At 34.1% G+C, this 22,961-nt stretch overlaps 1 protein-coding gene and 1 long non-coding RNA gene across 8 annotated transcripts; one reads left to right on the top strand and one right to left on the bottom strand.

Moving 5' to 3' along the window:
* Nucleotides 1-10,049: 10,049 nt before the first annotated feature.
* LOC110811098 (putative ABC transporter C family member 15) lies at nt 10,050-21,297 on the top strand. 5 transcript variants are annotated; one of them, XM_088219370.1, is made up of 11 exons: nt 10,089-10,248; nt 15,079-15,675; nt 15,758-15,844; nt 16,154-16,804; nt 17,956-18,120; nt 18,463-18,757; nt 19,072-19,286; nt 19,563-19,868; nt 20,154-20,217; nt 20,308-20,547; nt 20,646-21,297. In XM_088219370.1, the coding sequence occupies exons 4-11, from the start codon at nt 16,565-16,567 to the stop codon at nt 20,771-20,773; spliced, it is 1,653 nt and encodes a 550-aa protein (XP_088075496.1). In that variant the 5' UTR covers nt 10,089-10,248; nt 15,079-15,675; nt 15,758-15,844; nt 16,154-16,564; the 3' UTR covers nt 20,774-21,297. The 5 variants fall into 5 exon arrangements, with proteins under 5 accessions (XP_088075494.1, XP_088075496.1, XP_088075497.1 ...); XM_088219367.1 differs by lacking the exon at nt 10,089-10,248 and having other exon boundaries at nt 14,147-15,675; nt 19,129-19,286; XM_088219366.1 differs by lacking the exon at nt 10,089-10,248 and having other exon boundaries at nt 14,147-15,675.
* LOC148253779 (uncharacterized) lies at nt 12,557-21,265 on the bottom strand. Of its 3 annotated transcripts, none has more exons than XR_015818957.1 (5): nt 21,126-21,265; nt 18,476-18,736; nt 17,550-17,601; nt 13,309-14,151; nt 12,557-12,906 (listed from the first exon to the last, which is right to left on the bottom strand). It is a non-coding gene; the product is annotated as an uncharacterized LOC148253779 (long non-coding RNA). The 3 variants fall into 3 exon arrangements; XR_015818956.1 differs by having other exon boundaries at nt 17,550-17,564; XR_015818955.1 differs by lacking the exon at nt 17,550-17,601.
* Nucleotides 21,298-22,961: the final 1,664 nt, after the last annotated feature.

Here is a 22,961-nt window from a genome sequence, read left to right as displayed (position 1 = left end):
TATCTCTGAATACGTCTTCCAATGTCACACTTGTCAAAGAATCAGGGCCAAACATCTAACATCCTATAGTCTTTTGCAAAGTCTCCCTGTTCCTAACTGAAAGTGGGAACACATCGCTATGGATTTCATCATTAGACTACCCAAGACTACTGCCAACCGTGATGTCATCTGGATCATTGTAGATGTGGGCGACGATGCACTGTCGCGTTTCTCAGAACCATTCCTTACATAAAGACCTAAGAAAATACCAAAAAAATGAATTATTGCTCAATAATTTTTTGTGAAATGCAGGTACAGATAGATGAAGAGATGAAAACCCCACTAAACAGAGCAGCCTGGGAGGGTTTGTTTTCAAAGGATGTTGATCGACTGTTTGAAATACTAAAGAGACTCATCACTGCCCAGTAGGCCCTAGAGGAAAGGAAGGAGCTACCTGACCCTCCCCCGCTGCCACAATTTGAGCCAACCCTACAGCGGGAGGATCCTGAGCCACCCTGGTACAACCCTGCTCCTCCGTAATACTATCCGACACCACTATAGTATAGCCCGATGCCCCCACCGCATCATTCGACACCACCACAGTACAATCTAGTGCCTCAATTGTATCATCTAGTACCACCACAGGGCCATTCAGTCCCTCCTTAACACAATCCAGTCTTTCTTCCACGGGACCCAGTTCCACCCATGATGGACCCAGTCTATATTGAGGGGTAAAAAAGATTAAACCCATCTAATTTTGCAAGGCCATCCTTCTTTGAAGATACTGAATACTAATTAACTGAGATAGAGAAAGCTTTCACAACTCTTGGAGTAGTTCTCGAACAGAGAGTTATATTTGCCACCTACATGCTGGTAGGAGAGGCAGGTCGCTGGTGGCAGCTCAAGTAGGCCACCTTACCTGTTCCAATCACTTGGGAATAGTTCCTGATAGCCTTCAATGCAGAGTACCTCCCAGAGCATCTCCGCCATGTGAAAGAAATGGAGTTTGTACACCTAGTACATGGTGATATGACTATGTCAGAGTATACCCGAAAGTTCCTAGAGTTGGGCCGGTATTCCCCTGAGAGCATGATGGATGAAGGCAGAAATGCAATGAAGTTCGAATGGGGCCTTCGTCCTGAGATTAGATAACAGCTGTATGTGTTCGAGCTCAGTACTTACTCAGCCGTTCTGGCCAAGGCACAGCTAGTGGAGATGAATCTTATCATTTTTTCTCCAGTAGTGGGGAACCTCAAGCCCCCAGTTTCACACCACAGACCAGTACCCACTGCACATGTTCAGCAGAACAAGAGACTTAGGCTAGTGACTCAGGCTCCTCCTCAAATTCTGGTAATAGGATGCGGTAGGACTTGCAAGCACTGTGGCAAAGATCATGGGACTGACCCTACTATCACCTCAACAATACTTGCCATATATGTGAGAGTGTCCAGCACTATGCGAGAGAGTGCCCAAGGAATCAGAATCAGGCCGGACCTCCTATCTAGGGTAGAGCTTACAACCTCACTCAGCAAGATGCAAAAACTAACCCAGACATGATACAAGACAAATATAAGAAAGAAATTTGCATTCGAGAGATTTCAGTAGTTCGAAATTTTCCAGATGTGTTTCCTAATGAGCTACCCAAATTGCCAATGGACAGAAAAGTTGAATTCACCATAGATCTTCAGCCAGACACCCAGCTTATCTCGATTTTCTCTTACCCCATAAGCCGTGTTGAGATAGAAGAGTTGATAAAATATATCAATGAATTGCAGGATAGTGGGTTCGTTTGACATAGTGTGTCCCCTTGGGGTGCTGGAGTCACATTTGTAAGGAATGAGGATGGGACATTAAGATTATGTATTAACTACAGGGGACTGAACAGGATCACGATCAAGAACAAATACCCCCTCCCCAAGATCGATGACCTTTTTGATCAGTTACAAGGTGCCTAGATCTTCTCCAAAACAGATATGTGTTCAGGTTACCATCAAGTAAAAATCAATGCAGAGGACATTTCCAAAATAGCTTTCCAAGCTAGGTACGGATACTTTGAGTTCCTGATCATGCCATTTGGACTAACCAACACACTAGCTATTTTTATGGATTTGATGAACAGGATTTTCAAATAATTCCTGGATCAGTTCGTCATTGTATTTATCAGTGATATCCTGCTCTATTCAAAAAGTAGAGAGAAACACGCTCACCATCTAATTCAGGTTTTGCAGGTTCTTAGAAAAAAGAAGTTATATGCAAAGTTGAGTAAGTGTGGGTTCTGACTCGAGCAGACTAACTTTATATGGCACATCATATCAAGGGATGGAGTGTCAATGAATCTAGAAAAAGTTGAGGCAGTGCTTGGTTGGGAGAAGTTGACCTCAGTCAAGGAGATTCATCGCTTTCTAGGAATGACAAGTTATTACCGCAGATTTGTAGAATGATTTTCTAACCCAGCTACTCATTTAACCCAGTTCACAAAGAAGAACGTCAAGTTTGAGTAGAACGAGAACTGTGAAATGAGCTTTACAGAACTGAAGAAGCGGTTGACTACTGCACTTATATTGGCCTTGCTGAGTGGGACAGGTGGATACATAGTTTATAATGATGTCTCCTACCTGGGGTTGGGTTGTGCTCTGATACAGCATAGAAATGTCATAGTATATGGGTCCAAACAGTTGAAGAGTCATGAGAAAAACTACCCTATCCATGCCTTAAAACTTGCCATGATTATCCACGCTTTGAAAACTTGGTGTCATTATTTGTGTGGGGAGACTTTTTAGATCTATACCGATCGTAAGATCTTAAAATGCATATTCACTCAAAAGGATCTCACATGCATAAAAAACGATGGATAAAACTCCTCAAGGACTACGATTACAACATTTTATATCACCCATGCAAGGGTAATGTGGTAGCTGAAGCACTCGATAGAAAAAGTGCAGGTATATTAGCTCACCTAATGATCTCAGAATACAGCGTAATAGAGGCCGCACAACAGATATGACTTCAGGACCTAAAGAGACTTACGTGCTTGACCCACCTGACTGTTCAACCTGAGTTGATCCAGAGAATAAAGAAAGCCTAATTCGCTGATTCCACCCTAATAGCTCTCAGGAAAGATGTAAAACATGGAGTAAATTTAGAATTTTGAGTCTCTATCGACGGGTTGCTTAGATTTCAGGACATGTATGTGTTCTATGTGATAGTGAGCTGAAAATAGACATCATGACAGAGGCTCATAGCTCAAAGTTTGTCACGTATCCCAAAAGCACTAAAATATATTAAAGTATGCGATCCTGGTTTAAGTGGAACGGGATGAAAAGAGAGGTAGTTGACTTTATTTTCAAATGTCAAGTGTGTCAGCAGGTCAAGACAGAGTATCAGCGCCCATGCAGCCTATTTCAGCCATTAGTGATTCTGGAGTGGAAGTGGGAACACATCACAATAGATTTCGTGACAAGATTGCTTAGGGCATGTTTGAGACATAATGCCATTTGGGTAATTGTTGACCAGTTCACCAAGTCTTCTCACTTCTTGGCCTTCAAGATAACCGACCCCTTGGACAAGCTAACAAAAATATATATCCGGGAGATAGTCAAGTTACATGGAGTACCGATGATAGTAGTATCCAATAAGGACCCCAGGTTCACATTTCTTGGTTCTAATATGGTTTTCAGTAAGCCATGAGAACGAAATTGTCTCTTAGTACCACATTCCACCATCAGACAATGGACAATAAAAAGGACTATCTGCACACTAGAGGATATGCTCCAAGCTTGTATTTTTAACTTTGGGGGCCACTGAGATGATCATTTGCCCTTAATAGAGTTTACTTACAATAACAGGTATCAAGAAAGTATCGGCATAGCTTCGTACGAGGCGTTATATGACCGCTTATGTAGATCGCCGATCTATTGAGAAGAGGTGGGTGATAGAAAATTATTCGATTTAGATCTTGTGGAGGAGACTAAAACCAAAATAGTTAAGATCAGGAAGAACATCCAGACGGCTCAGAGATTGCAAAAGAGTTATGCGGACACCGGGAGAAAGGATTTGGAATTTGAAAAAGGTGATCGAGTGTTCCTCAAGATCACCCCTTTTAAGGGAATCAGCAGGTTTGGCAAGAGGAAAAACCTAAATCTCCAGTTTATTGAGAAATTTGAGATCTTAGACAGAATTGGTACTGCTGCCTACAGACTGACACTAGCTCCAGAACTATCCAGAGTCCATAATGTGTTCATGTGTCAATGCTATGCAAGTACAACTCGGATCTCTCACATATCTTGGCCCACGAGCCTCTTTCACTCCAAGAGGATCTGTCCTATGATGAGGTACTGGTGGGCATTATAGACTGAAAGAACATAGTACTTTGCAACCAAAAAATTCCCTTCATTAAGGTCCTATAACACAATTATACACAAAGAGATGCCACATGAGAGCTAGAATCAGACTTCAGAGCCCAGTATCCCCAACTGTTTGATTAAGTGAGAGTGACAAATTTGAGAGACCAAATTTCTTTTAAGGAGGGGGAGTTGTAATAACCGAACCCAAAAAATTAGTTCGGGATAAATTTTGTTAATTTAGAGATGTATAAAAATATATTTTATAAATTAATTTAATGAAATTTTTGTTATATTTGGGAAAAAATAAATTAAGGATGAGATTGAAAATAATTTTGGAGAAAATGGGTGAAATTTTGGGTTCAAAAGATGTTTTTGAAAGAAAAATCAGAAACTGAGGGGTCAGAATACAAATAAAAAAAATTTAGCCACGTAGGACCACCCAGTCAGCAGCCTCGACGAATCGGAGCACACCGCGTGGCAAGGCGCGCTGACTTAGTGCCAAGCGGGAAGCCACACTGGTGATTCGCGTGCTCCGCGATCGGACGACTCAGAAGCGATCTTGCGTGCGTGGACGGTCCAGATCTGTTTTTTCTTTAGGCGCGATCGAAAAGTCGAGATCAAACACAATGAATGGTCCATATTAACGCAAGATAGGTATAAATATTTTGTATAACACTGAACCCGAACCCTAGCCGTCAGCCTCCCTCCAGAAAAGAAGAACCAATCGCCAGAGAAGGGAGCTGACCGCCAACCGCCGTTGCATCGAAGCCACCTCTGACTGCCAAAAAAAGTAAATATTCTCCTACCCGCTCAGAATTCAATTTTGAGTACCCCGATGACCATATCGAAGCAAAACGAATGGCGGGTGAGCAAAAAACTGAGGACAAAGCCCGACAGAGTCGCCACGGATAAAACCCGCAACCTCCTCCGATAAACCCCTTTCTGTTTCCTATTTCATGTAATTTTTCTACCGTTCTGTTTTTTACAGATTGACCGAAGAAAAAATTTCAACCGCAAAGGTGAACCAACGAAACCGTCGCACCTAGAAAACCCCATCACCGGTAGGTTTCTATTTGCTGATTTTTTCGGCCAACCGAGACCCGTTAACGTGTTTTTCCCAGGGATATGTATAAAGGCAGCTGAAATCGGCCAAAACCGACCAAAAACAACTAGGTCGAGGCAATTCACCATCGCTGGCGATGGTGCCGTCGTCGGAGCATCGCAGTGCTGTCGTGTCGGAACCTTAAAATTGGCCGAAAAGGATTTTTAACATTGATTTTGAATTTTTGGGGTATTTTTAGATACTTAAAGTGTATTTTAATCTCCGCAGAAAAATTCAGAAAACCTAGGGACCGCCAATAGTCTAGTATAAAGTTCGGTGTTTTAGACATCGATTCAGGTAAAAATATCTCACCTTATTCCCTGTTATGGAATTGAAGCTTAATAATCAATAATATAGTATTTTGTGAAATTTAGAAAAACTTTAAGAATAATTACGATCATTAATGGAATCGGAATTGGTTAGTTATTTATTTATCATATTTAACTGATTATTTGAATTTACAGCTTTAAATACAGGATAATATATTAGAATGGTTAAATGATTCAGTTATGCTTCATTGATGCATATATCGTTTGTCTTGCGTGATTTACGATTGATTTGTGAAATTTGAAATTAATATGCAAATGAGAAATTGCTTGGTTATGTGAATTAATGAATAGTTGTTTTACTGCATATCTTGGGAGATGGTGGATGGACTGGGTACATAGGGAACCCTAATGTGAATGTTACCTCATATCAGACGGGGTATCGAGGGATGATATTTTTGGTGCTATACCGGACGGAGTATGGAGACGGCCCGATTCACCATCATACCGAATAAAGTATCGATGGATGGTATTTTTGGCGTTCATACCGAACAGGGTATGGAGACAATCGGTTAATTGACAAGTTTAGGTTCGTGCCTAGTGGGACACCCCTATGTACCTTCAGGGATACCAGTAAATAAAATTAAAAGGGAAAGTTGTTATTCTTACTCACTTGAATATAAAATCATAATGTTATTTGAGTTATTATCTCTATAGGTTAGTTTTAGAAATTTTACAATAGTAAGTATGCAATAAATGGTTTTCCTTATAATAAATGAATTTACTTAAATTAAGAGCTCAATTGGTTATTTTTATAATTTTTACCAACTTTCGGTTTCTGTATCGGTGAGTAGTATGATATTCTTATTAGGTTAGTGTAGCTCACCCCCTTTCTTATTTATAATTTCATACCAAGAAAATTAAGATCCAAATCCTGATCAGTAGGAGGGTTGTGAGTAGATCTATCCCCGGATCCTATCAAGAGCTAGTGGAGGTTAACCTCCCTACAATATTTATTTACTATTTTCATATATTATTACATTTTTTTTTATGAACCGCTATGAAAGAGATATTTCTGTAGTTCTATTGGGTATGCTAATTTATGTGTAAGGTATATAAACCCTAACGTTATTATACGTTTTCATATTTAATGTATGACTTTGTTTCCATTTAAGTTCTGGGTCTTTACAAGATTTTACAATAATCTACATTATTATAATAGCCACACATATTATATTACTATACTAATAATATAATAACCAAGAAATATAAATATTAATTTCTTATTTCTAAAATAGAAAATTTAATTTTTCTCCAATATTAATTATATAATCTATACTAACAAATAATATAATAATATTTCATTTAAATAAAAAATTTTATTTATTTGATTAAATTAAATTATGTAATTTAATTATCAAATAATTAAAATAATTAATATTTAGCAAAAATCAGAACACTCATTGGTGTACGACCTCATAGGTTCAATACTAAATCGGTAGCAAATTGGTTAAACTAATTTACTAATTAAAGTTAACGTTGAACAATACTTCTTAATGATCGGATGATATAAAGTATACAATTACTCTTAAGAACTTGCTAAAGAATGATATTATATTTCTTTCCATCATTATTGCTTCGGGTTAATCATAGGATATGGTTTAACTATCAAATCTCAATAGGTAACCAATTATGCTTTATGTCAATTATAACTGACTAATAAATAATATAAGAAACTCTTTTCTTTCTTCATTCAATTGTCATGTCCAATATATTAATATAGTCGTTATAATAAATGACAACATAAAACTTAAATTTGTTATCAAAATTGACAGATTCCGTCGTGATTAATCACTAATTCTACAAGTAATTAATCACACTCAATATCCTTTCAATTATAGTTTTATGACTAAAAGTGTTCAGAATCAAAATATGATAAATGACTTGTTAATTATTATGATGATCTTAGGTAAAAAAAAAATTCTTATATATCATCATTTTAAGAGAATATTTTATTAACAATTTAAGATAATATTAACAATTAGCAATTCTCAATTACGTCGGTTCAATAATTATATTTCCATATGCATCATTTATATATATAATTTAGTTAATGAGATCAACTAATCTTTATCTTATAGAGATCATCACATATATATTAGTCTTATCGTATCATTAATGTCTTATTTTGATGTTCCAATGATAAAAAATATTTTAAATTAAATCAAAATTTTTTTTACTCTTATTATTAAGATTTTCATCTTGATGTAAAGTCTCTAAATTTAATCAAGAATTTTATCATATCAATTAAATAATAATATAATAAATATGATAATAAAAATATTATTTTTATATATTAGAATAAATTATTAAATAAAAATGTATTCAGTATGTTACACGAATAATTAGATATTGGATATAATAATTATATCCCTAACAGTATCATCTATGTAAACTCAAACAATTAAGATATCTTCTCTATTAGTCTTTGTAAAAAAATGTATAATCAATTTTTCTCTTTTGAATCCTTTTTCTAGAAGGAATTTACTAAAACATTTATACCAAACTCTTAGAGCTTGTTTTAAACCATACAAGGCCATAGTGAGTTTGTAGGCATAATTATGGAAGTGTGGGTTTACAAAACCATCTAGTTATTCTACATAAATCCCTTTTTCAATAAAACATTTTAAAAAATACTTTTTATATTTATTTAAAATAATCTAAAATCTTTTCTAGAGGCAAAAGCTAGTAATATTCTAGTAGCTTCAAACTATGGGAGCAAATGTTTTAATCAAAGTCAATTCTCTCCTCTTGATTGTGTTCATTTACTGTTAATCTATCTTTATTTTAAACTACTACTCCTTCTCATCCATTTTGTTCTTAAATATTTTCGAATTTAGGAGTAGATGGTGGAGAATAAGAGATGTAATTTGAAAAATGAAAATATCACCAAGGGGAGTCGGGCTTTAAGGGAAAGGGTTAAGGAGTTGAGCAAATAAGGACTATGAATCAAGGAGGAGATGAGTGTTCAAACTTCGGAGTTAATAAGAATTTCTAGACTAGAAATTTTTAAAGAAATTAGCGGACGATAATATGAAAATATAGACTAAAATTTACACTTAGATCAACTCGACAATGATAAAAATTGTTTCTAAGATGATAAAAGTTAACTTCACATGGAATTCCATGGAAATTAGAATAACATATTCTAAATTCTATTGATGGAATTAGTTAAAATGCATTTTCCAAAAATTTCACATAAAAAAGCATATGATGTTAATATTTTTCATGTTGTAACAGAATTTTCCTCATTTCATAATTGCTCTAATAGAATTCCATCCTCTTTAAGTTGAGCTAAATTTGTATTTATATATGAACTCTACAATTTTTTTTTTTTTTTTTTTTTTTCCTGAACATAACCATATGTTTGAATGAAGGCCCACACACTAGTTTGAAAAGTTTCAAAGATTACAAATTTGTAATGTTGATTTCAACATAGAGAAGGTAGAAATTTTCTTTGTTCCGATCCCTTCAAATTTATTGGAGTATAGTAGCATAGTATTAGTATATATATATATATATATACATACACATTTATTTATATATGTGATGAATTCAGTAGAGCAAGAAGACATTCATAATTGGGTAAAAGAAATAAAAATAGAAATTGAAATGAATGAATTATTTACACAAATGAAATAAAATCACATCACAATTTCCAAAACTCCAAAATTTTCATTTACCATTAATTAAATTAATAAAGCTCACTAATTTGATAGAAACGGGGATTATGATTAGAAAATGAGAGCAATGGGTGTGCACCATAATAAATATGATCCCCTAGTTATCATCTACGTAGGACTCGTATATTTGAACCTATAAATAATAATTTTTATAGAATCTTTTAATTTAGTTTAGTATATATGAATAGTCTTTTTTAATCATTTATTGGAGAAATCAACGAATCGAAATGGGTTTTAAAAAAAGACAAAAAATTGAGAGTTACAATAATTGTTAATGGTGGAAAATGATCCAACACAAACTAGTGGGTTCTTAGGTGTTGTTTGGACATAGCATAGAACACATTAATAATACATCAACTTTAGTGGTAAAAGCTTTATGACGGTGAATCATACCATATACATATGTGTGGGTGGGTGTGTGTATATATATATATATATATATATATAATAGGTGTTGTTTGCACGCACGTGACTGATCCTACTCATCTCACACTATGACAAATGCTACTTACATCGAAATTGTCTTTTGATATTTTTATCAATGTGTCTGCTTCTTTCCAAATTCTTTGTCAGGCTCACATCAATCACAGAATAACTTTAACATATATTGAAAAATTTGATCACTCTTCTTACTGTACACCTCCATTATCACTTGCTACTCCACAAAACAGACTGAGTCATACATACATATATATATATATATATATATATATATATATATCTGCCTCAGCTACTTAGGGGGATACAGAACTGAAGCTTGAAGCTGAAAGGAAGAATGTTTGTGGACAAGAAGTTCAACTCAGATAGTATGACAGGTGAGCGAGCTCTTAATTATTATCAGCTTCCTAAGATATATATATACACACACATATATATATATATACATATATATACCTGCGTTTGCATGACAACCCATATGTATAGAGTCTCTAAAAAGATATATTCATAATATACAGACAGTTTAACACACACAGAGACGAATATATACACATATATAGCTATAGCTTATCATCGAAACCAAATAGCACCTTGTAAATCCATCAATGTTGTTTAACTGAAAATCACAAACCTTGTAATCAGCGCATATGAGTTGAGATTACAAGTACCAACGGATATTCCTTAAAGGATTCGTTCCATTAAAATTTAAAACGTCCTTGTTCATATCCATTCTTTTGTTTTTTTTTCTGTCTGGTTAGATTTTCTCCAATTCCAACATAAATATAGTATGTTATTAAAATTGGTAATGTACATTCTGCAAGTGGAAAGTTATGTTCGCTTTACTCCACATGCATATTACTGTTTTTTTTTTTTTTTTAAATAAAATTCAAAGTATAGAGATAGGAACTCAATCTCTTTGAGAGATTGTTGGAACTAAAGGGTAAAAATATTAATTATCTAAAAAATTATTATCACATTCTTTATGGAACAGTAATACGCTGATTTGCTTTTTGATTTTTTTTTTTCTTTAATACTATTATTTCTTTCTTCTTTAGCACACGATTTACATTTTCTTTAATACTATAATTTTTTTTCTCTTTGATATCTTGATTTATTTTCTCTTTAATATCATGATTTTGTTTCTGTTTAACAAGAATGATAAATATTAACTATTTATACTTTATAAATCTATGAATAATTTAGATAATAAATTCAAACAATTTTTTGGATACGACTAAACAATTGACATCTAACTCTTTAAGCACAGATTCTTTAAACAGTTTATGAATATTTATCTCACGTGAATGTTATCACTAATGAACTGTACCTGGAGTTTATATCTAGCCAAATCAAGATTTATAATTTGCAAGGAATTAAAATACACACTAAGATACAATAGGATAATATTTAATATAAGTAAAGAATGAATGGTAAATACTGATATAATTTTTGTATTATCCTGCACTAAGCTATGCAGGTTATTGTGCATATAATAGTATAGGTTGTACAAAAAATAAGTAAAAATAAAAAATAAAAAAAATTTAGTCTTATAGTGAAAATAATGTCCCTTGGCTACTCTTAACTTTGATTTATTAAAACATGCAGCACATTGATTTATTAAAAAATATAGGGAGTACGAGCTTGAACCTTCTTTAATTAATATAAATATAATATCATGTATATAAATATAATATATTTTCTAATTAATCCTTACATCAGCATTATATTATTTGTATGTATGAGAGAAAACATTTTGGATGTGTATGAGATACTTTAGGTTGAGTGCAAAAAACAAAAATTTTAAATTTCCTTTTTTATTTCTGTAACAAGTCTAGTTCCTTTTCTCCTACAATTATGTTATTTTTAATTTTTGTTTAATTAGTAGATATGTAGAATATATATTACATATATATATATATATATACACACAAAGGTCGACACAAATTTATGGACAAACATTTCATTATCTGAAGTAAAAAAAAAATTAAAAATGCAACTCTTCTTAAAGTTCAAGATTTTGTATTTCGTTACCTATACCACATGCATGCATATTACATGTTTTTGTGTACATATATGTATGACTACTATAGAAGAGGGAGGGGCGTGAATATATTCTTATTTATAAAAAGGGAAAATATTATAAAACTATATATTGTAGCCAAGTGGGGAAGGGTGCTCCTTACTAAACGAAGCTTCTGCACTGAACCTTGACACAACGGTATGTTTCTTAGCAAGTCCAGGAAATCAAATTAGCTCCTGGAAAATATTATGCCTAAAAGTAGATAGGAGCGAGTAGATTGTTATGGTATCCGGACAACCAGGAGAACTGCATTAGAATAACTTAAAAGTAGATATATGGGTTAATTCACTTTCACAGCTTGAAAGTGATCATCACATAAAACACATCGACAAGCCTGGTTGATATCAAAAGCACAAATCGGATATCTGAGAAATGAGATACTGCAAGGCGTCAACAATGCTTCAAAATAAAGAGTTATATCTTTGAATAATACCCAGTTGTCCATGAGCCAAAACTGGCTTAAAGACTGACCTGCATTGTTTTGCACCACTAAGCCTAATCAAGTAAATCGAAGGCATACTTGCACTAATCAAAGCAGCAAGATGAATGACGGGAAATTTCTTGTTTCAAAGTTAGCAGAAAATGCTACAATAAATCATTAGATGAAGCAGTGAAGAAGGAGTCATTAATAATAAATAGAATCAGGCATATCTGTTCATTTTTGTCCGAATATGAGTATAGAGTTGTAACTGTTGCTTGAGGTGAACCATCAAGGTGAAGAGAAACAGAGAATTGTCGAAACTAGGGCCCAGGTGCTAATTTCATACCACAAATACCTTTATCTAGTTTACAACCTCTTTAAGAGATACATGTAGAGCCTGATCAATAAGCCAAGCAAACATAAATAAACTGACAAGAAATGCAGAATAGAAACTGTGAATTAGGAATGGAACAATATCCACAACGCCAAGAACCAAACAAAAGAACTGATAATGAAATCCTTGGTAGGATATACCTGAAAAGCAGAAACAACGCTGAATATGTAAGTAAAACAATCGATAGTTTCTAATTTGAGATCTTTCAGAATTAAAGATCCTAAATTATGCAAGTGAAAGTTTAAACTCTAGTTTAAAACAAGCAAAAAGCATTTTTACAGGATTCAACCATTTATACTTGAGAAGAGTGTATGTTGCATAGAAATTCATGAAAATACAATTATCAACTTATTCCATCAATTGCCTAAATATTCTAATACATATGCTATTTAAAAAGTTTCAATTACAACCTTCTAAAATATCATATTTGCCACAAAAACAAAAACAAGATAAGAGATGCTGAGTGATTTTCTAGGCAAAAGGCAAGATAGCAGGACACAAGTGATCTGGCATTATGCTGTTATGTATAAAATGTCACTGACCTGATTTTGAACACATTGACAGAACTTGAGCTTCCCTACACAGCATGGCCGCAGCTAAACTCACGATGTTTGTGGGAAAATGTCACTGGAGCAGTGCAAGTTGGTTTCCTCGGAATTGTAGTACTCCAACTAATACAAAAATATATTTGCCTACTTTGGAAAGACAAAACAAAACTCACAGATCAGATCTCAGAGAATGATCACTCTCCCATCACATTGAGCATCCCCTACAAAGCCAGTATAGTTTCTTCCATATTGCTACTGTGCGTTCATTCTTCTGTGTTACTGATGTTGTTAAATGGTAGTGAAACACACTGTACTTCCACAATTCAAGCTTTTTCATCAGAGATTATGCATGTGGTGTCATGGGCAATTACATTGATCATCATATCCAGGATCCCTCATACCAAGCGTGCCAAGTTCCCGTGGGTGATAAGGGCATGGTGGCTTTGTGGCTTCCTACTGTCTACTACCTGCATAGCAATTGACATCCATTTCAAAATTTCAAACCATAGACAATTCGCTGTACGAGATTATGCAGACTTTGTTGGTCTTCTTGCATCAACATATTTATTGGCTTTGTCAATCTGGGGAAAGACAGGATTACATGTTGTTATCCCCAAAGAAATCAATGAGCCGCTGCTCAATGGAAAAAATGATAAAGATATGAGAGACAAAAGGAAATCCCTATATGGAAAAGCTACATTTCTCCAGCTCGTAACGTTTTCCTGGCTCAATCCACTGTTCGCTGTTGGGATCAAGAAACCACTTGAACAGGATGAAATTCCAGATGTTGACATCAAAGACTCTGCTGAATATCTCTCAGATTCCTTTGACCAAAACCTAAAGCACATTAAGGATAGATATAAAACCACACAACCATCTATCTATAAAGCAATTATTTTGTTTATATGGAAGAAAGCTGCAATTAATGCATGTTTTGCAGTAATTAATGCTGTAGCATCATATGTTGGGCCCTACCTTATAGATGACTTTGTAAAGTTTCTCACAGATAAGAAAAGTTGGAGTTTAAAGAGTGGATACCTGCTAGCACTAGGTTTTCTAAGCGCCAAGATAGTTGAGACAACAGCACAAAGACAATGGATATTTGGGGCCCGTCAGTTAGGCCTCCACCTTAGAGCTGCTCTGACATCTCACATATATAGGAAGGGTCTAATTTTGTCAAGTCAATCTCGACAAAGCCACACAAGTGGAGAGATTATCAACTATATGAGTGTAGATATACAAAGAATTACAGATTTCATCTGGTACCTGAATACCATATGGATGTTGCCTATACAAATTTCTTTAGCAATCTACATCCTACATATACATTTAGGTTGGGGCTCACTGGCTGCATTAGCTGCAACTTTGACAGTGATGGCCTGCAACATACCCCTCACAAAACTCCAGAAAAGATATCAATCAAATATCATGGATGCCAAGGATAACAGAATGAAAGCCACTTCAGAAGTTCTTCGAAACATGAAGACCTTAAAACTTCAAGCATGGGACACTCAATTCCTCCACAAGCTAGAGTGCTTGAGGAACATAGAGTATAAGTGGCTATGGAAGTCATTAAGATTGTCTGCATTCTCAGCTTTCATCTTCTGGGGGTCACCTGCATTTATATCTGTGATAACTTTTTTGGTTTGTATGCTTATGGGAATTGAACTAACAGCTGGCAGAGTCTTGTCTGCATTAGCCACGTTCCAAATGTTACAAGGTCCCATATTTGGTCTGCCTGATTTATTGTCTTGTATTGCACAGGGAAAAGTTTCTGCTGACAGAGTTTCTTCCTTCCTCCAGGAAGGTGAAATTCAGCAGGACGCAGTTGAGTACATTCCCAATGGTCAAACAGAGTTTGAAGTTGAGATTGAAAATGGGAAATTTAACTGGGACCCCGAGTCAAGCAACCCAACGCTTGATGGAATACAATTGAAAGTGAAGAGGGGGATGAAAGTGGCAATATGTGGCACTGTAGGCTCCGGTAAATCTAGTCTGCTTTCATGCATTCTGGGAGAAATAACGAAGCTCTCAGGGATTGTTAAGATTAGTGGTACAAAGGCTTATGTTCCTCAGTCCCCATGGATACTGACTGGAAATATCAGAGAAAATATTCTATTTGGAAATCCATACAATAGTAGCAAGTACAAAAGGACAGTTGAAGCATGTGCTTTGACAAAGGATTTTCAGCTATTCTCCTGTGGTGATCTAACTGAGATTGGAGAGAGAGGGATTAATATGAGTGGGGGACAGAAACAACGGATACAGATTGCACGGGCAGTTTACCAAGAAGCTGACATATACCTACTAGATGATCCTTTCAGTGCAGTGGATGCTCATACAGGCACACAACTCTTTGAGGTAATTGTTGTTTACTATCTATGTTGTAGACCCATATAAAATACACTTTGAAACTTCTAAAATAATTTTTTACTATTTATAGGACTGTTTACTGGGAATCCTGAAAGACAAGACAATCTTTTATGTTACCCATCAAGTAGAGTTTCTGCCAGCAGCAGATCTCATTCTGGTAAGTAAGATGCTTGACAATGAATCTTTCAATTTCTTCGGTCACTTTAAAAGCTCATGGCCACATAAAACCACAGAGTAAAGGACTTCTAACAAGAAGATATACTCTTTCTACCCACCAAGATAGTTTAGCAGTGGGAAAATAAAATAATTAGAGGAAAATAATAAGTATATAGTCCTTAAAAGATTTCCATAAAGCCTACAGGCAAGGAATTTGTAAATCATATCTTTAGGTGGTGGCGCATGCCTATTGAAGTTTCCAGGATCTACATGGTCTGAAACAAATTATGATTGACACAAATTTCAATAGGTGTTGCATAATGGAAGAATTTCACAAGCTGGTAGATTTGAAGAACTTCTAAAGCAAAACATAGGCTTTGAAGTTTTAGTAGGCGCTCACAGCCAAGCTCTAGACTCAATCCTGAAAGTTGAAAATTCAAGCAGATCATCTCAAGATCCATTATCCGAAGTTGAATCCTACACAGACTCTGCATCAAATGCAGAACTTTTATGTACACAGCACGAATCAGACCATAATATCTCTGTAGAGATAAATGAGAAGGAAAGAAAGCTGGTACAAGATGAAGAAAGAGAAAAAGGCAGCATCGGAAAAGAAGTTTACTGATCTTATTTAACTGCAGTAAAAGGTGGAGCCCTAGTTCCAGGCATACTCCTCGCACAGTCATCCTTCCAAGTACTACAGGTAGCTAGTAATTACTGGATGGCCTGGGTTTCTCCTACCACAGGCAAGGGTGAAACAACATTAGAGATGCATTTTATATTACTTGTTTACTCACTTCTTGCTACTGGAAGTTCATTATGCGTTTTAGTGCGAGCTAGTTTAGTAGCAATAGCAGGGCTTTCAACAGCACAAAAGATCTTTACAAACATGCTGCATAGCGTAATCCATGCTCCAATGGCATTTTTTGATTCAACCCCAACTGGAAGAATCTTAAACCGGGTGAGTAGATTTAACTTAACTGATTTTATAATCCAATTTTGACTTGAAAAAAAATTGGTTGCTTCTTGTTTACTTAGAAATAATGGTTCACTTTATCCAATGTGTATGCATTGAGAAATTGTGTGAAAAGTAAAACATTGAAGTAGGAAGACAAGAGAAAAACGATAGGCCCCATAGAAAAATCTGCTTTGCAAAGTAGTAAATAAGATAAAATGGCAATTGTTTCGCTGTATAAGAAAAAGATAGAACTGAAGAATTTCTAAGAGCCAGCTAATAACCTAATTGTAGACCAAGTATTCATTATAAAGCATATTCCTCTGTCAAAGAAAATATGGAGTGATATGATCCCGAGTCAAGGATCTGTCACGGGTATGTTGACACTGAAATCTTGAATCAAGCTGGTTGGATTCTTGATAGATTGCCTATGATGAACTATGCTAATAGCTCAGTAAACTAAACCTCTGATCTCTAGACTTAGTTACTCTTATCTGTGAAATTGTTCAAATTTTATTATTGACAAAGAGAGAATATATGTGTTTTATATATATAAGGCATTGCTACTGCCTTTCTGAACTCTAGGATCTGATTTGCATGTTCTTTCATGGACTTATTAGTAAACTTATTTAGATAACCTAAAATTCTCTCATTTATGCTTATTTAGATGAAAAATAAAGAGTGGATAACTTAAGAATTTTGAAAAAATCTGAACATAAAGTAATATAGGATGAAATTGATTGGGCTATACCTGGCACATGCTGTCCTGCTTGTATACCCAGCCAGTAAACAGAAAATGATCACTTCCAGTAACATGACGAAAATAAGGATTCAGAGAAAAAATACAAAAATTTATGTTGAAAATATGCATGAAACAGAAGTTCCATGAAGAAAACCAATTTAGAGTTCTTAATATCAATAGCATCTTCATAAGCAAGGCCATATAAATCTCTAACGACAATCATCTTCTGAGTATGAAGCATGCAACACATTGAATTGTAGGAACACATCAATTTCTCATCACTTGCTAGAGGTTTAAGGTGAAAGCTTTGTGTTCCTCTATTCTTTAGCATGTCTGACCATTTATATCTTATAAACTTAAAATCCCATCAATCATGCTCAATGGAATTGAAGTTAAATTGATTTGCTATTTGCAGGCATCTATAGATCAAAGTGTGCTAGACTTGGAAATGGCAAACAAAATAGGTTGGTGTGCTTTTTCTATCATACAGATTCTTGGAACTATAGCAGTGATGTCTCAGGTAGCATGGGAGGTGTTTGTCATCTTTATTCCAGTAACCGGTATCTGCATTTGGTACCAGGTAGGAAAGAAATTCAACTTCCTCTTATATTTATTGATTAGCAGAGAAAAAAAAAAGGAAATAACCTTTTTTACAAAAGGGTATCAGAAATATATAACCACAATCACCTGATAATGAGACAAAAGATGCAAGTGACTGAATATTAACATAATTATATGACTATAGAAACTAAGTATATGTCAATTACAGAATTTCTAAACAATTTTTTTCACTAATTTAAAAGATAACAAAATAAACGTGATGTAGCTATTTTTATTTTCTAAAAAAGCCAATACAGTCATTTCATGTGCTAAAAGAACAAATCTATTAATTTCATCTGTCTGCATTTGTTGACCTGTTCAGCAATATTACATACCCACAGCAAGGGAATTAGCTCGCTTAGCAGGGATACAAATGGCTCCAATCCTTCACCATTTTGCAGAATCTCTTTCAGGAGCAGCAACAATTCGTGCTTTTGATCAACAAGAACGTTTCACAAATGCAAACCTCAATCTAATTGACAACCACTCTAGGCCATGGTTTCATAATGCATCGGCTATGGAATGGCTTTCTTTCAGACTAAATTTGTTGTCAAATTTCGTATTTGCTTTCTCGTTGGTTTTACTGGTGACTCTTCCTGAAGGAATTATCAATCCAAGTAAGTATCAAATTAATTAAGCCATGAGATTATGTCAAACAAACTATTCAAGTAGACAACACCATGCATACATACATCTCATCAGTTCCTAAAACAAAAACAAACGTAACTTATGCAGCCATAGACAAACCATATGGTACTCAAACATCAATAGTACAACAGATTAATCACTTTAAATAAAAATGTTTTCTCCCAACCCAACATCAGAAAGGTCCAACCTCTTTCTTGTTGCCCTCATCCAGTGGAAACTGAAACCAACCTATGTTTGCAGAACTATGGATTTTGGTTTTATTTTTGGCATGTTAATGTAACAGGCATCGCAGGATTGGGCGTAACTTATGGTATAAACTTGAATGTTTTGCAAGCTTCAGTTATATGGAATATGTGCAATGCGGAGAATAAAATGATCTCAGTAGAAAGAATTCTTCAGTACTCAAGCATACCAAGTGAGGCACCCCTTGTAATTGAAGAGTGCATACTGCCAAACAACTGGCCAGATGTTGGAACAGTTAGCTTTAGAAACTTGCAGGTAAGACTTTGTAGCATGTCTAATACACAGACACACATGCACAAGCAGAAAAGAGTGGCCAAATATTGGGAAAACTAGCAAGTGCAGGTAACACACACACACACACACCCCCCCGCCCATACACTTGCGTACACGTGCGCACACACACAAAAGGTGCTGGAACATAACTTTAGAAACTAGCAAGTAAAAGGACTCTCTTACATGGTCAACCAACACACAGAGAAATAATAAAAAATACGTCTTAATGATGATCCCCATACATTTTTTATCGTGCAGATCCGTTATGCGGAGTATCTTCCAGCTGTCTTGAAAAACATTAGCTGTACGTTTCCAGGAAGGAAAAAAGTTGGTGTAGTTGGAAGAACAGGGAGTGGAAAATCAACCCTTGTACAGGCCATTTTCAGAATTGTTGAACCAAGAGAAGGAAAAATCATAATTGATGATGTGGACATTTCAAAGATAAGTCTTCATGACTTACGATCAAGACTTAGCATCATTCCCCAGGACCCAACAATGTTTGAGGGAACAGTTAGAGGAAACCTTGACCCACTAATGCAACATACTGATGCAGAATTATGGGAGGTAAGTATATTGATCATAATGTAAACAGTGGAAGTGGGAAGCACCAGTTTCCAGTCTTTCAAAGAAAAACATAGTAGGCTTCTAAAAAATAATAGCTAATCACTTGAAAAAGAATAAATTAGCTTTATCTGAATGCTCTCCCTAGAGAGAAGCAGAAGAGTAGTCTGTCTGCTTAAAACATAAGCCTATTCTTCGGAGGAGGTAAATTACAGAATTTTCCATTAGCTTCTGTCAACAGATATTATATGTTATGATAATAGACAAATAACAGCCTTAATCTTTCAGGCACTTGATAAATGTCAACTTGGTGACTTGGTCCATGAGAAGCAAGAGAAGTTGGATTCCACAGGTCAGGTTTCTTATTTTGGACAGCACCAAATAGTTTACTGCAGGTTTTGGTGGTAAAAAAAATAGTACTTATTTGCAATTAATTGAACAGTGATTGAAAATGGAGACAATTGGAGTGTGGGGCAGAGGCAGTTATTGTGTCTTGGAAGAACTTTGCTAAAGAAAAGCCGCATTCTGGTATTGGACGAAGCAACAGCATCAGTAGACTCTGCAACTGACGCTGTTATACAGAAAATAATCAGTAAAGAGTTTAAGGATCGGACAGTAATCACAATAGCTCACAGAATCCACACAGTAGTAGACAGTGATCTTGTTTTGGTCCTTAGTGATGGTGAGTAAGACCACAAAAGTAAGACCACAAACACACACACACACTCAGATAAGAAACACCATAAGAAGTGGTTTTGAATGATCTTGTTTTATGAACAGGAAGAATTGCAGAGTTTGACAGCCCGTCAAAGCTACTTGAGAGAAATGATTCATTCTTCTCAAAACTAATAAAAGAGTACTCCTCAAGATCACAGAGTTTCAACAATTTAGCAAATTTGCATAATTGAAGAGATTTATTCAAGGGTTCAAAGGAGCCAATTTGGGTAAGCATCAGCAGTCATAAAGCAGAATTATCATCACTAGATCCACATCCCAGTAACATAATAGCATTTTCCCAGACATGATAAGAAAATTTAAATCCTTGACCTAGATGTTACTGGGATGTTACTTGAACCCTTGAATAAATCTCTTCAATTATGCAAATATGCTAAATTGTTGAAGCTTTGTGATCTGCTGGAGTACTCTTTTAAGAATTTGAGAAGAATGAATCATTTCTGTCATGTAAGAATGAAACAAAATCCTACCAACCACAAAATGGGGAATAGAGACAGAAAAGCATATTGTTCATTTACAACTTACATATAAAACCATTAGTCACTGCAGTCTTCCTCTGACTTCGTCTGTTGGTTAGCGATCCTTCATCCAGGGTGGAGAAGAGAGAAGACTATCTGCATTCTAATTTTACTATCTGGATTCTAATTTCAGTTGAATTTAAGCTTTATACAGAGAGAAGAACAGTGCTGCATCCAAAGATTTTTAATTTAATTTATTATTATACATAAATAAGTAAAAGTAAAATTGATTAAAATTATATATAGGCAAAATAAAAAACTTTGGATCTTTTTTTTAGATATTTTTTATTTAATATAATATTATTTATAATAATCATTTATTTGAATTTTTTAAATATAAAATAAAATATATTTTAATTAACTTTAGATTATGTATTAAATAATTTATAAATATAAAAAATGTTATATTATATGAGAATTATTTATTTGAATGTTAAATAAATAATTTATTTAAATTTTTTATGTATAAAAATAAAATTTGTTTTTTTTATAAATTAAAATTTCAATAATTTACAAATATAAAAACAAAGTTATTTCAATAAAATATATAATTACGGATATTTATTTAATATGATAATATACAGTAATTATCTATTTAAATTTTCTAAATACGAAAAATGTAATATAATTTTTTAGTTAAGTAAAAACTAAATACTAAATAATTTTTAAATATAGAAATAAATATATGATAATATATTTAAATTGATAACATATATTATATTTATATATTTAAAATTTTAAACATAAAATAAAATTTAATTTTTAATTGACTATAAATTACTGATTAAATAAATGTAAAACTAATTTTTGAAATAATTTTTATTTAATGTGATAATATATGATAGTAATTTATCTAAAAAATTTTAAATATAAAAATAAAATTAATTTTTAATTGACTACAAATTATGTATTAAATAATTTTTAATTTAAAATAAATTAATAAAATTATAACGACATCAGAAATTCAAAGAAAATAAATTATAACTTAAGTGCAGAAGCAAAATAAAAAAATTAAGATTTATATTTCTTGCACAATAACTTAAATGTACTAAACAGTATTACAAAATTCACAATTTTAAAAGAAACACAAGAAATAAGGAAATAAACGGAAAAGAGAAAATATCTAGCATCTACTCGCAATTTTCTTGCGGATCGGGTTCTGGAACCTAGTTCTCTTAATTTGAAATGGTTAAATAAGGAATAAGCTACACTACCCCAATAAGGATATTACACTATATCACCGACACAGAAATAAAAGTGGGTATAAAAATAAAAACAACTAATAGAGCACTAAATTTAGCAAATCTATTTATCATAAAATCATTTACCGTTCACTTACCACAGTGAAATTTATGAAAACAACCTATGCAGACAAAAATATCATACGGATCATAATTTCATGTAAGATCAGCAACATAACACATATAATAAATCTATACACATTGTCAAATAACTAAACAATAACTGCCACCTTTTCACCTGCCTACTAGTATCTATGGGGGTTCATAGGGATGTCTTCGCTACACGTGACCTCGGTCTGTCCACTATCTCCCAGGATATCCAGTAAGGCTGTCATTTCATCTGTTTATTTAATCACACAACTTTTTCGTTTTTTAAATCATCTATGATCACATAAGCAAACAAACATGCATCAGGGAATGCAATCATATCTCAATTTCTCAATCAAACAGTAGTCACGTAAAGCAGCAATTCATGCATTCAAACCATAAAATTGATAAAGCAGATACTACCATGCTTTTAGACTGTAAAATAAATCAATAGAAATTAATTTTCGGTTCGGACTCCATTAGCAATCCGTAATTAATTATGCACATTTATTTAA

The sequence above is a fragment of the Carica papaya genome, chromosome 5 (genome assembly GCF_054855325.1).
Source record: "Carica papaya isolate Zhongbai chromosome 5, ASM5485532v1, whole genome shotgun sequence".
NCBI classification, from domain to species: domain Eukaryota; kingdom Viridiplantae; phylum Streptophyta; class Magnoliopsida; order Brassicales; family Caricaceae; genus Carica; species Carica papaya.
Note: the sequence above shows the minus strand (reverse complement) of the source record. Positions and strands in the feature narration are given on the sequence as shown.